At 39.9% G+C, this 12,088-nt stretch overlaps 1 protein-coding gene and 1 long non-coding RNA gene across 3 annotated transcripts in view; both read right to left on the bottom strand.

Annotated features, from left to right (window-relative positions):
* Positions 1-12,088, bottom strand: part of LOC107559650 (storkhead-box protein 2-like) — a 48,632-nt gene that overhangs the window by 1,826 nt on the left and 34,718 nt on the right. For both annotated transcript variants that reach the window (XM_016243548.1, XM_016243549.1), the window contains exons 2-3: positions 7,211-7,363; positions 1,191-3,654 (exon numbers count right to left, since the gene is read on the bottom strand). In XM_016243548.1, the coding sequence (XP_016099034.1) occupies positions 1,191-3,654; positions 7,211-7,363 (2,617 nt within the window). The remainder of the gene's footprint in view (positions 1-1,190; positions 3,655-7,210; positions 7,364-12,088) is intronic.
* Positions 11,813-12,088, bottom strand: part of LOC107559651 (uncharacterized) — a 14,133-nt gene continuing 13,857 nt past the window's right edge. Inside the window, exon 3 of the long non-coding RNA XR_001605651.1 lies at positions 11,813-11,903. This is a non-coding gene — a long non-coding RNA (uncharacterized lncRNA). The remainder of the gene's footprint in view (positions 11,904-12,088) is intronic.

Genomic DNA, 12,088 nt, shown 5'->3' with positions numbered 1-12,088 from the left:
GGGGGCACAACTGTGACTGGGCCACAACTACTGTATATTCATAGCCTATTACTATTATCATCGTACACGATACACGATAACTGATCGTAGAAAGGACAGTAAAATGCATTGCATTACACAGGTTATCAAAACATTACAAATGTAAGGATTTCAGAAAAGAAAAGAACATTTTCATCAGCACAGCAGTATGAGTTGTATTGATAAAATATATTATTGGTACTTACGTACAGTGTTAAATTACAAAGGTCCATTTAGAGAGGCTTTCTATGGGATTTTCAGTTAAAATGTTGGTTTTCACTAACTGACATATCAGTCATAGAATGAGGTCATTATTAGGTCAAAAGTAAGCAAACATGCACTACACTGTAAGAAAAAAAAAATATGTAGAAAAACTGATAAAGTCCTAGCAGAAAATTACTCGTGTAAGTATCAGACATTTCCTTCAACCTTAAAATACAACATAATGTTATGTGTAATTCAAAATAAGGTTAAAACACCTGGGAAAAATCAATAAAGAAAATTATGACATATTAACATGGTACTTTTTCCTGTGTTTAGTTTTCTTAGGGTACATTGTAAGGAGTAGAGGCAGCACATGTGCAGAACATGTAGGCTCTTCTCAGTTATTCTACCCCTGCCATATCCCTCTGAATGAGTCATACAGACACAAGGGGTCTATTTTTAGCGGCTGAAAAAAGTCCTCACCCTCTCACTCATAAAGGGCTTCTGCTAACACATACACAGCCCTGGGAAACCCACTTAAAGGCTGTCTGTGCTGGTTTATGGCCTTGGCAAAGAAGAAGGGGAAAAACATGCCATACATCACAGTATAAGATTGTAATTATATGGGCCCTATGCAACTATGTGCTTCAAATCAAACATCAAAAATTTTAATAAAACAAACATATAAAAAATGACCTGTGGAAAACAACATTTCATTTTGTGGGATGTCAGAGAAATAAAGTGGATTCTACCATATTCGCAATTTATGTTTTCTGGTAAGCATAATGTTATATTTTATTTCCTCACTATCGAACCTAATCTTCTGTCTTTGGTAATTAGAATTTAAAAAAGAAAAATGGCAATTAATTGATGCACTGAACACTTGTTCACAGTCAGCAATTGACAATATACACTCAAATATGGGTTTTCAATATGTAACACATTCTGTCTTTGAAGTGAGTACTTACCGAGGAGAGTTAAACCCACTGTCTACAGTCACACTACTGCTGTCCATGCTGTCCAGCCGTGCCGAGTGAGCCGACTTCTGGCTGTTATTATTCTCGCTCTCCTTAGGGCTAAGCAGAGTCAAGTTGTTCTCAAACTTCCGCTGTAAATCCCGCTCTTTCTCCCGTTCAAGCAACCACTGCATGGTCCCGACGCCTCCACCACCGTCTCCGGCCCCTGCCCGCCCTTTTGCTTCTGTTGGGGCGGCCTCTTTACGGGAGGCCTCCTCCTCATCGTCATCATCTGACACGTTGTAATAGTCAAAAGCAGCTTCAGATGTGGAAGGAGCATCCTGTTCTGTGACTGTAGGTGCCGGGGCAGATGCAGACAAAGGGGTGGAGTTAGGTGGTTGCTGGGTCTCCAGAGTGTCAAGGACCTCGGATGATTTCATGTGCGGAGTCTTACGCAAAGTGCCTGACTTGGAGTAGCCACTGTCCACATAGCTCACAGTCAAAACATTGTGTGGCGGTTTGAACAAAGTGTCCTTACTAAAAATCTCTTTCCTCTTGTCCACCCCGCCACCAGTGCTACCACCACCTCCCCCGCCCCCTGGGTCAGTGTTGTGTTGGTGCTGTATCAAACGTCCATTGGGCATAGGCTCAGGTGTCTGGCTTGGTGTGGGTTTGCCAGAACCATTGTGCCCCTTGGTGGAGGAGTCCTCTTTGTACTCCAAGGGGTGAGGAGAGGTGAGGTGCGGCGTCTGCCGGTCAGCTGGAGAGCCCTTGCGGATTCCATCAGATGGGGTTAAAGTGTCATGGTCAGATTTGCCCAAAGTCAGTGGGGCAGTAAGGATTGTTTCATTCGATGTATTGCACTGTAAGTAGTCATCAGCCAAAGGCTTTGGCGACAAGGCCTTCAGGTCACTGTAGGCTGGGAGACTGTCCCTGCTTTTGTTCCGTTCTAGAGGGCTGCAGAGCCTCGATTCATCCAGACTCATTTTGCCCATTTCAGGTACAGACATTTCAGAGCTGAACTTGGCAGCAGAAAACATGATGCACGAGTAGTGCGGGGCCTTTTGAGAGGAGGCCCTCAGCGTCCCATCATCGGTATAGTAGCGACTTCTGTCATCAGGACTGCGGTCATAATCCTCAGCTGTGCCAAGTGTGGAGCTCCCACCTCCCAGCGGGCCCTTGGAGTTGTCCATAGAACGCGATCGCTCTTTAGCCTTATCGGGCCGCTCATTGCGTGACTTGCGGTCCTGAGTGTGGCTGTGGCTCCGGTGCACTCTAGAATGTGACGTCCCACGTGAAGGCTCAGGGAAAGGCATCTCTGTCCGCCTCTTTGCAAGCTCCCCTGAAACATCCCACTCTGGGGTGACAGGAAAGTGTGACTCAGCAATGTTGGGGTTGCTGTGGACAAGGTAGGCACCACCACTTCTGCGTTCCACTGTGTACATTCCCTCTCTTGGTGAGCGTACCAGAGAGTGACTGAAAAAACGGTAGTCCCTCTCCAGGCTGACTGCTGGCAGGTCCAGATTGGAGCCCTCAGAGGGGTCTCCCCGAGAAGCCCGTGTCTTGCTGTGCGAACGTGACTTCCCATGTGGCACACGCCGGTGGCCTCGGCTCCGGCGACTGCGAGCGCTGTGCTGTGCTGAGGAGCTAGCCTTACAGCGCTGAGCTCGTTCCTCTTCCAGTCGCTTCATGACAGCTGTGTGACGGGCCACGTTCTCCACCGTCAGGTCTGGGTTGATGCGGCGGATGATCTCCATCTCCACCTCACGAGGGATCGCTGCAGCAGACGGTGTATCTTCGTCCCTCAAGGGCCACTCCTCTGGAGGGAACTGTGCTGAAAAGGTGGCCAGCTGTTTGGTCTTGTCCTTTTTCAAACTCAAGCGGAACAGCTTTAGCCCAAACTTCTTAGACTGCCTCTCACTGCTGCCCCCACCACTGCCCTCCTTCTTCTTGGTTAGTGTATCTGTCTTGTAAGAGAAGGTGGCGGTCATGCTCTTGCTCTTGTCGGTGGGGTCAGGTGGATGCTGAATGGCAGGTTGAGGCGGTGGGGGTTGTAGGTATGAAGGGGGCTCTCCTTTGGGTTCTTTTGGGGATTTTCTTTGAATTGTTGAGGTATGAATGCTGGGCACCTCATCACGGTAGGCATTATAGGAGTCGCAGTGGTTCTTAGGGTTAGGCCTTTCTCGTACGCAGCCAGAGGTGGAGGGAGTGATGGTTCCAGATTGTGGTGATGTGCATTGCTGTTGAGGTGGCGGCTGTTGCTGCTGCTGCTGTTGTTGTTGCTGCTGCTGCTGTCGCTCTGGATGCCGCTCATCCAGGTGGTACCACTTGCTGTTGGTGCGGATGAGGGAGGGGGTGATGAAGTAGGTCTGTGGAGTAACAATGAAGTAACCTTCTGGTGTGGGGTAGATCTTTCTCTCCCGTACCAACATGTTCAGCGTGTGCCGCAGGATCTCTGGACTCGGAGTGGGTACACCTGAAGAAAATACAACCGCATGTAAATTTTATAATCCTTTTCATAGTGCTAACTTAATTTTAAGTGCTGACACAACTTGTTCTATTTGGCTAACATTTGTGATACAATAATAATAAATCTTCAATCATCAATATCAATTAACTTTTCAAAGGAAAAGCTCAACAGGCAAACACTTAGATGTGAAAAATAGAGAGTGTGGGGAAAAAAAATGTGTGTGGGGGGCGGGGGGTGGGGGGGGCAGATTAGTGGGTTCATGTTGATGTCAGCATTATCTAGAACTGCTCTGACGTGCCAAAAGTAGGATTAACCGTGAGTAGGTGTGATCACACAAATAACTACAGAAGGTCAATCAAAAGAAGAGCATTGGCTGCTGGTTTATGTCACCACCAATCATTACCTCATCTTTCATCAACGCGTATGTATGCCCTTCAATGTAATAAGACAAAACCTGCCAGCGTGACTTACCAAAGGGCCCTCCTTCATAAGAACTCATATGATAATAAAATACAATAATAAAATACAATAATAATATTATAATATCTCCTAACAATTTCTCAGTTTTAGTTATAGATTTTACATTATATCTTGTTTTGTCCTTATTTCATTAGGCAGGCTGAAAATTTTAACTAATAAGCCTAAACTGACTAAGCTAACTGTTCACTAAGAAGTCGGACTGAATACTTCTATAACTTCAACTATGTAATTAATGTTAGAAAACAGAAATATTTTATCACAAGTTAATGTTATCAATCAATTAATTCATTGTTATAAGCTGATCAATCTGTCTATCTATTTTTCAGGTCTTTTATCTTATTATAAGACAACCAACTAGTGAGCCACTTGGAAACCTTCATGCAGCACCAGTGAACCACAGACTGTATTCTCATATTTTGAGATCCACTGTTCCGTACTTTCAAATTAGGCATTAGAGGGAATATATTTCTATACAACTAAAATGGTTGATTTAGAGACTCAAAGATAGACATTACATTTGTGGTATGACTCAGTACTGTGAATGTCTCTCTTTGTTTAATATCACGTGTGCAAAATAAGTAAACATTGCCTGTAACTCAGAAAAGGAACACCAACAGGATAGACTGCACTACAAGGTGCATGGTGTCCTCACTGCACTAAAGTCCTCACTTCACCCAAATCAGCTTTTCAACACTCTCAATCATAGAAACACACACACAACGGATAAAGGAGCAGATAAGCTGTAACTAGTCAGGGTTAAGTGTTGCCTGCCATTACATCATACAGTTTTAGTTTCCATACCAACATGACGCAATCCAGAGCCTCTGTTCCTTTTTTCTATTTTTTTTACCACTCCTTCAAGGGAAAGCAGACAGACTCTATTCAGGTTAAGTTTGCACACTTTGCACTTTGATTGACTGATTTCTCTGAACAGAGCTGAGTAATGTAAGGTGTACAATGGACCTTTTTCACAGACTGTGATGACGCATCTCCACAATTATGAATATTGTAAATCTGGCAACGTTTTTTTATATATATTTTTTTTATTTTAATTTAAAACACTATACCTTGTTTGGTAACACTTTCTATGAAGCCCATATTTATAATACATTATAAGGGTATTCTTAAGACATTATAATGAATGCATAATGCATTATAAAAAAACGTATAATATGTTATATCAACTCATGAATAATCATAACAACAGTTATAATACATCATAATACTTACATATTTGTGGTTATAAGTTTAAGAGTATGATTATTTATAACACACAATGAACACCATATTAAATCTACTTAATTTACAGAATAATGGACTGTATCATATCTTGACATTGTTTATTTAAGATCTGCACAGTATCTTACTACAGCTTGTGAGTGGTTAGATGTTGAGTGTTATTTGAGTGTTTCCTGTGGAGCTAATGTTAATTAATTGATGTGAGCTTAATACTCCAACTGAAAAAAATGCAATGTTTTATATGGTTCCATTTTATTTTGATGGTCCCCTTGATCAATCGACTATAAGCAACTTTGCAACTACATGCCAACTAACTCTCATTAGAGTATTAGCATGCTCAAGAACGGTAGAATCTAGTATGGTAGAATAAGTTGACGTACTTGCAAAGACACTTTATCAGTTTATCTGTTGGTTGACCATCAAAATAAATTGTTAGCAAATATTTACAGTAGCAGACATACTAATACTCTAATGACCGCTAGTTGATATGTAGTTGCAGAGTCACTTATCAACAGCTGTTTAAAGGGTTCAATCAAAATAATCAAACTGATATTACAATAAAAATAGCTCAAAGCAAATCTGATCTGATATTTGATCTTATGGCTGTTTGAGAGAAAAAAATATTACTATTATTATTATTATTATTACTACTTATAAGTGGTCTTTGACCGCTTTAAGTAAAGTAGCATAAGAAAAATGGCAATATATGAGACAATACATTATAACTATGAGAAATATAATCCATTGTTCATTGTGTTATAAATCATCATACTCTTAAAAGCTATAACCACAAATAAGTAAATATAATAATATATTAAAACCGTTCTTCTGAATATTCATGAGATGATACAACATATTATAAGGTTTTTTATAAAGAATACCCTTATAATGTATTATAAATACGGGCTTCATAGAAAGTGTTACCCTTTGTTTTTTTCTTACCTTGACATTAAATTACAGAAAATTAGTTAACGCTGCTGAGTGAGTGTTTCTACAAAGACTAAAGGAGTGATGGCAAATTTGTCATCTTTATCTGTTTTGACCAACAAAATCAATCTCTCTATTTTTTTTTTTTTTAATTTTGGGGAGAGAATCATAAAAACTGTTATCGTAGATTTTGTTGTTGTTGTTTTGCTATTGGGGCAAATGATATTGCAAAAAATACTTGTTGTAGTTTCCATTTACCACTATAGAAGTTTACCCAGCTATGATGACTTCTGCTTCCGATAACCCCAGAATTATGAAAAGGCATAGGGTCATTCTACAGAGAATGTATTTGATAATGACAAAAATAGCTTTGGACATTCAACTTTTTTGAAACTGTAAACTGTTGGAGTTTATAGCATCATCATAAATTTTATTTTCACCAGTACCATGAAATGAAATTAAGAAGATAATCACTCCGGACTGTATACTCCAAAAGTCGCAATAATCAGAACTAACAATTACAATAGTACAGGGGGAAAAACATTATTTTAAAGGGTAGTTTTGATAGACAGGGTAAGAATATTTTCATTTTCATCTATAAATCAAAATTATGGTCAGTCTTTCTTTACTGTAAATTCCTTACCCGAAAAAAAAAACTGATTATGAATTTGACCTATTGATATAATCTCAGCAAATGAGATGAATGAACCCAAATAATTGTGGCTTGTGCAAAATGGCAATTTATCCAGCACAATATTTTTAAGATTATCCCAATAAAACTGAAAGTCTTTTTATAATGTTATAATGAAACTTGCATAGGTAATAATTAATGTGGTAATGTCTATTCTAAAATATTATTAGTAGTGTTTACAGCACTCAAGTGTGTGTGTGTTCATAAGTGTGTCTGGAGGGCTACCTGGGAAGCAGGTGGCAAGGTGCTCCATCAGTGCATCTTGTGTGACAGGCTTGCGGGCAGAGTTCATGGCTGAGATGGCCAGACACAGAATCTCTCCCAGTGGGATGAACTGAGACTGACTGATGGGTGACATACTGATTGGAGATGCATCGCCTAGAGAGGGACACACACACAAAATAATGGTCAGTCCTACTATACAAGAACGTAATTGTTTGGCAACTAACTGATTGGTCCTTAAATGTCACCTTTTTTAATGTTACACAAACAAATAAGAAAACAAAAACCACCTAAGATTTTTATGAGTTCACAATGTCTCCCAAGGTAATAACGTGGGACCAGGAGAAAGGAGGAGTTTGAGGCCAGGGAGGGGTGTGGAGGAGATTCAAGATGCTATACAGTCACAACAGTAGCGTGAAGGTTATCCAGGGTGTGTGATCGTGTGTTGCCAAATGTGACCTTATACTGACGACTCAGCAATAAGCCCCTCTGCCTGCGTAGGCAGAAAGACCCCAGGCCATGCATCAATATTGATCCCAAAAAAACACCCATGCATATTGGATTTACTAGAAGCACAATTCAGAGCAAATCAAACATGTTATATCACATAATACATCTGAGAGACTATACTTCACTTTTCCACTTTCCTGCATCTGTTGCAAAGCCTTTTAATGATGCTTTACCCACTGTTGTCCAGCTCATTATTAAAAGAAGCATATGCACTACATCAAATGCTTTAATATTGTTGGTAGCAGATGAAATACCACAAGACATACATGTTACATGCAGAACGTCTGTCTGACACACCTTTTAAACACCATGCATTCTTTGTGTAAAAGTTACAAACACTATGATGTTTAATAGTGAGAACTGAGTCAGCATTATCCAAACCATGGCTAAAAATCGTTATGGATCATTTATACAGTTATTCATAATGAAGTGAAATCCAATTTGGAGATGAGATCAGAAATACAAAGCATAATTCTATAGCATTGTTCATTAAAAAAAAAATTATACAATTTAGAAATTTTTATTGCTTGGAGATGAAGTCTAACCTTATACTGACGACTCAGCAATAAGCCCCTCTGCCTGCGTAGGCAGAAAGACCCCAGGCCATGCATCAATATTGATCCCAAAAAAACACCCATGCATATTGGATTTACTAGAAGCACAATTCAGAGCAAATCAAACATGTTATATCACATAATACATCTGAGAGACTATACTTCACTTTTCCACTTTCCTGCATCTGTTGCAAAGCCTTTTAATGATGCTTTACCCACTGTTGTCCAGCTCATTATTAAAAGAAGCATATGCACTACATCAAATGCTTTAATATTGTTGGTAGCAGATGAAATACCACAAGACATACATGTTACATGCAGAACGTCTGTCTGACACACCTTTTAAACACCATGTATTCTTTGTGTAAAAGTTACAAACACTATGATGTTTAATAGTGAGAACTGAGTCAGCATTATCCAAACCATGGCTAAAAATCGTTATGGATCATTTATACAGTTATTCATAATGAAGTGAAATCCAATTTGGAGATGAGATCAGAAATACAAAGCATAATTCTATATCATTGTTCATTAAAAAAAAAAATTATACAATTTAGAAATTTTTATTGCTTGGAGATGAAGTCTAAACTAATAAACAGCAGTAGAAACACCGATCTTGAAAAAAAAAAAAATGTTAAAACCGGTGTCCATTCATGTGTATTGAAAGAAGCTACAAAATATCTCAGGAAAAATTATGTTTTACACTAAGATTACACTGCAAGCATGAACAACTCCTTTAACCTCTAAAGATTATGCTGTGCTTCACTACTTAGCTCACAATGCTAAAAGAACCCATAAAACTGGTCCGAGTATAGCGTAAAGGGCAACAAAGGGTCTGAAGCTGCGCTGCTAACACTGCAGGATGCAGATAGGATGACATCATCCACACGGAGCTGCTGCTCTCCTGGTGTGTGTGTGTGTGTGTGTGTATACAGCAGGCAAAGGACCATCACTCAAATCCCAGCCTGTGTGTTTCACTGTTCATGCAGTCTGTACAGACAGCAACGTGCTGCTCGTAAGCCTCTAAATGACTTATGGAGCATTAGTGACTGCTGGGGAAGCTGGTAGCCCAGTGCTTTTTTTGTGTGTGAGGCATCAGCATGCTAGAGCTAAATTCAGTTGCTCTCCATTATGAATTTGATTGTTTTTACTTTAGTAGGGGGAGGATAGCGGGTGTGAGGATGTGAGAGAGAAAGAAAGAGAGAGCAGGATGGAGGGAGGTGCAGAGAGACCCCTCCCTCTGCTTCTGTGCTGCAGCCATCAGAAAAGGCAGCTCTGGCGATGGACACTTACCCAACATGCTCCACTCCACACAAAGACAGGAGAGGTGTGACCAATCACAAGCAAGCTTCATGCACACCTTTTTCTTTTTTTTTAACTCTCCTCCAGCACTGCTCACTGGCATACACACACACACACACACACACACACATCTGCTTGCTCTACCCTCTCCTCCGTCTCACACACACACAAGCTAGTAAGCGGCCTGCTGAATTCGTTGTTATGGCAACGCATCCCAGTTGCTCTCTCTTGTTTCTCAGATGTGTGCTACGCCAGGATTTCTCTCTCTCTCTCTCTCTCCAGCACCCTCTTTCCTGTTCTTCCGGTCTCCATTCCTGCTCTTGTGCTTCACACTCAATCTTGTTAATGAAAAACTGAGGAGAGTACGTTGGCTGCAAGACTAAGCAAAACCTGCTCAAACACAAGGCCCTTTAGGTAAATAACACCTTTTTTATACACACAAATCATACCTTATTATATGGAGTAGTAATTAAATATAGAATAGATTATATTAATTTTAAATATAAACAATTCAAATGTTTGGGGTCAGTGAGATTTTTTTGAAAAAATAAAATAAAATTTATTAAGCATGAATGCATTCAATTGATCAAAATGACAGGAAAGACATTTATAATGTTGCAAAAGGTTTCTATTTAAAATGAATACTGTTCTTTTGAACTTTCTATTCATCATCAAATTTATTTTAAAAAAAAAGAAGAAGAAATGTTTCTTGATTGGCAAATCAAAATATTAGAATGATTTCTGAAGAATCTTGTGACCATGAAGACTGAAGTAAATTTAGCTGTCATCATAGGAATATATCACATTTTTAAATTAATTCAAATAGAAAGCAGTTATTTTAAATTGTAATAATATTTCGTAATATTACTGTTTTTACTGTATTTTTGATTAAATAAGACTTATTTCAAACCCATTTTAAAAATCTTACAGAAACATTTCTTCTCTTTAAATTTCAGAGCAGAAAATGCTGAAATGATCTGATTTCCTCTGTGCCTGGTCATCATCAATAGTCATTGGAAACAGACAGCTATGACATCAATGATCACAAACAGGAGTATGAATAGCACAAACAAACAGCTTGCCCTTCAAAGAACTGTACGCACTGTGAAAAAAAAGTATTAATCCTTCTGTTCTGTTTGGGGTCTGAGAGACTCCAAGGCTGTTTAAACAGCTCATAAAACATACTTAACATAATAGTATCAGGATGATACTTTATGACTAATCTTATGAAAACAGATTCTAAATTTAAACTTGATTGAACCAGAGAACCCAAATATAAAACATGAATAAAAGCACCATTATTAATTATAGCACTATTATTAATATACACTATTAATATTTTGCATGTACAGCAGTGGGGTCTCTGGGACCGCAAACAATTAAAACAAAGTTAACCTTTACAGTACTTGAGGTTTAATATTCTCTCTCTGTCTGTTAAATTGGGAAAGGGGGGTGGGGTCGCTCTATTGGTGTCACATCACACACTCTAGTCTTTGTGCAAGCCAGCTTGTATGGCTGCAAGCACATCTGAGGTGACGTCATCCCACTGGGCATAAGCACTTGACAGGAAGGAGGGAAGAAAGAGACCATGAGAAGGAGAGAGAGAGTGAAGATGAGATCAAGAGATGAGAGATAATTTACGGTGTTATAACTTACAATTTACAATAGGTGCAAAAATGATAGCATTTATTTCATTAACTATCTGCATAACAAGAACAATGACCAATTTAAGTTTATAGGACTAACTAAACTATCAATTTAAACAAAAATTTACCGTCAACTACAGACGCTGCAGCCATCGATTCTGCCATGTTTCTCATTGACACGCCCCCAACTCGGAAACTCTGGGCTTAAAGAAAATTTTGAGTTTCCCACTCATAATAACGACTTTGTGGTGGCGTTCATGCGCGTTCAACTCGTAAATACGATCTATCCGACATGACTTGAACGCACCACAAGCTGCATTCCAATTCCCAGGGTCCCTATGCAGTGTTCACTACAGTACACACTCAGAAGGGGATATCTATTGTTATATACAGTATTTAAACTAAGATAATTCTTTATAGGTCGGAAGGGTCGTCAGAGGCTCTTCAAGACTGTTTTAACACCACTGACTGGAATATGTTTAAGCAGGCTGCCACATACAATAACACCACAGACCTCCAGGAGTACTCAGAGACTGTCACTGCCTACATCACCTAGTGCATTGATGATGTAACAGTCACAAAGACCATCACTGTCCGGGCCAACCAGAAGCCGTGGCTAACAGGGGAGGTCTACGAACTCCTGAAGATGCGGAACGCTGCCTTCAGAGCTGGAGATGAGGTGGGCTTGAGGACAGCTAGGACCAACCTTTCCCGCGGCATCAGGAAGGCAAAAAGTCAGTACTCCAGGAGGATAGCCCATCATTTCAGCGACAGCAGAGACACTCGGAGCCTGTGGCAGGGGATACAGACCATTACGGACTACAAGCCCCCACCACGCACCTGTGACAGCACCATCTCTCTGCTGAACG

Source organism: Sinocyclocheilus grahami, unplaced genomic scaffold (assembly GCF_001515645.1).
Source record: "Sinocyclocheilus grahami isolate Dianchi unplaced genomic scaffold, SAMN03320097.WGS_v1.1 scaffold693.1, whole genome shotgun sequence".
Taxonomy (NCBI): domain Eukaryota; kingdom Metazoa; phylum Chordata; class Actinopteri; order Cypriniformes; family Cyprinidae; genus Sinocyclocheilus; species Sinocyclocheilus grahami.
Note: the sequence above shows the minus strand (reverse complement) of the source record. Positions and strands in the feature narration are given on the sequence as shown.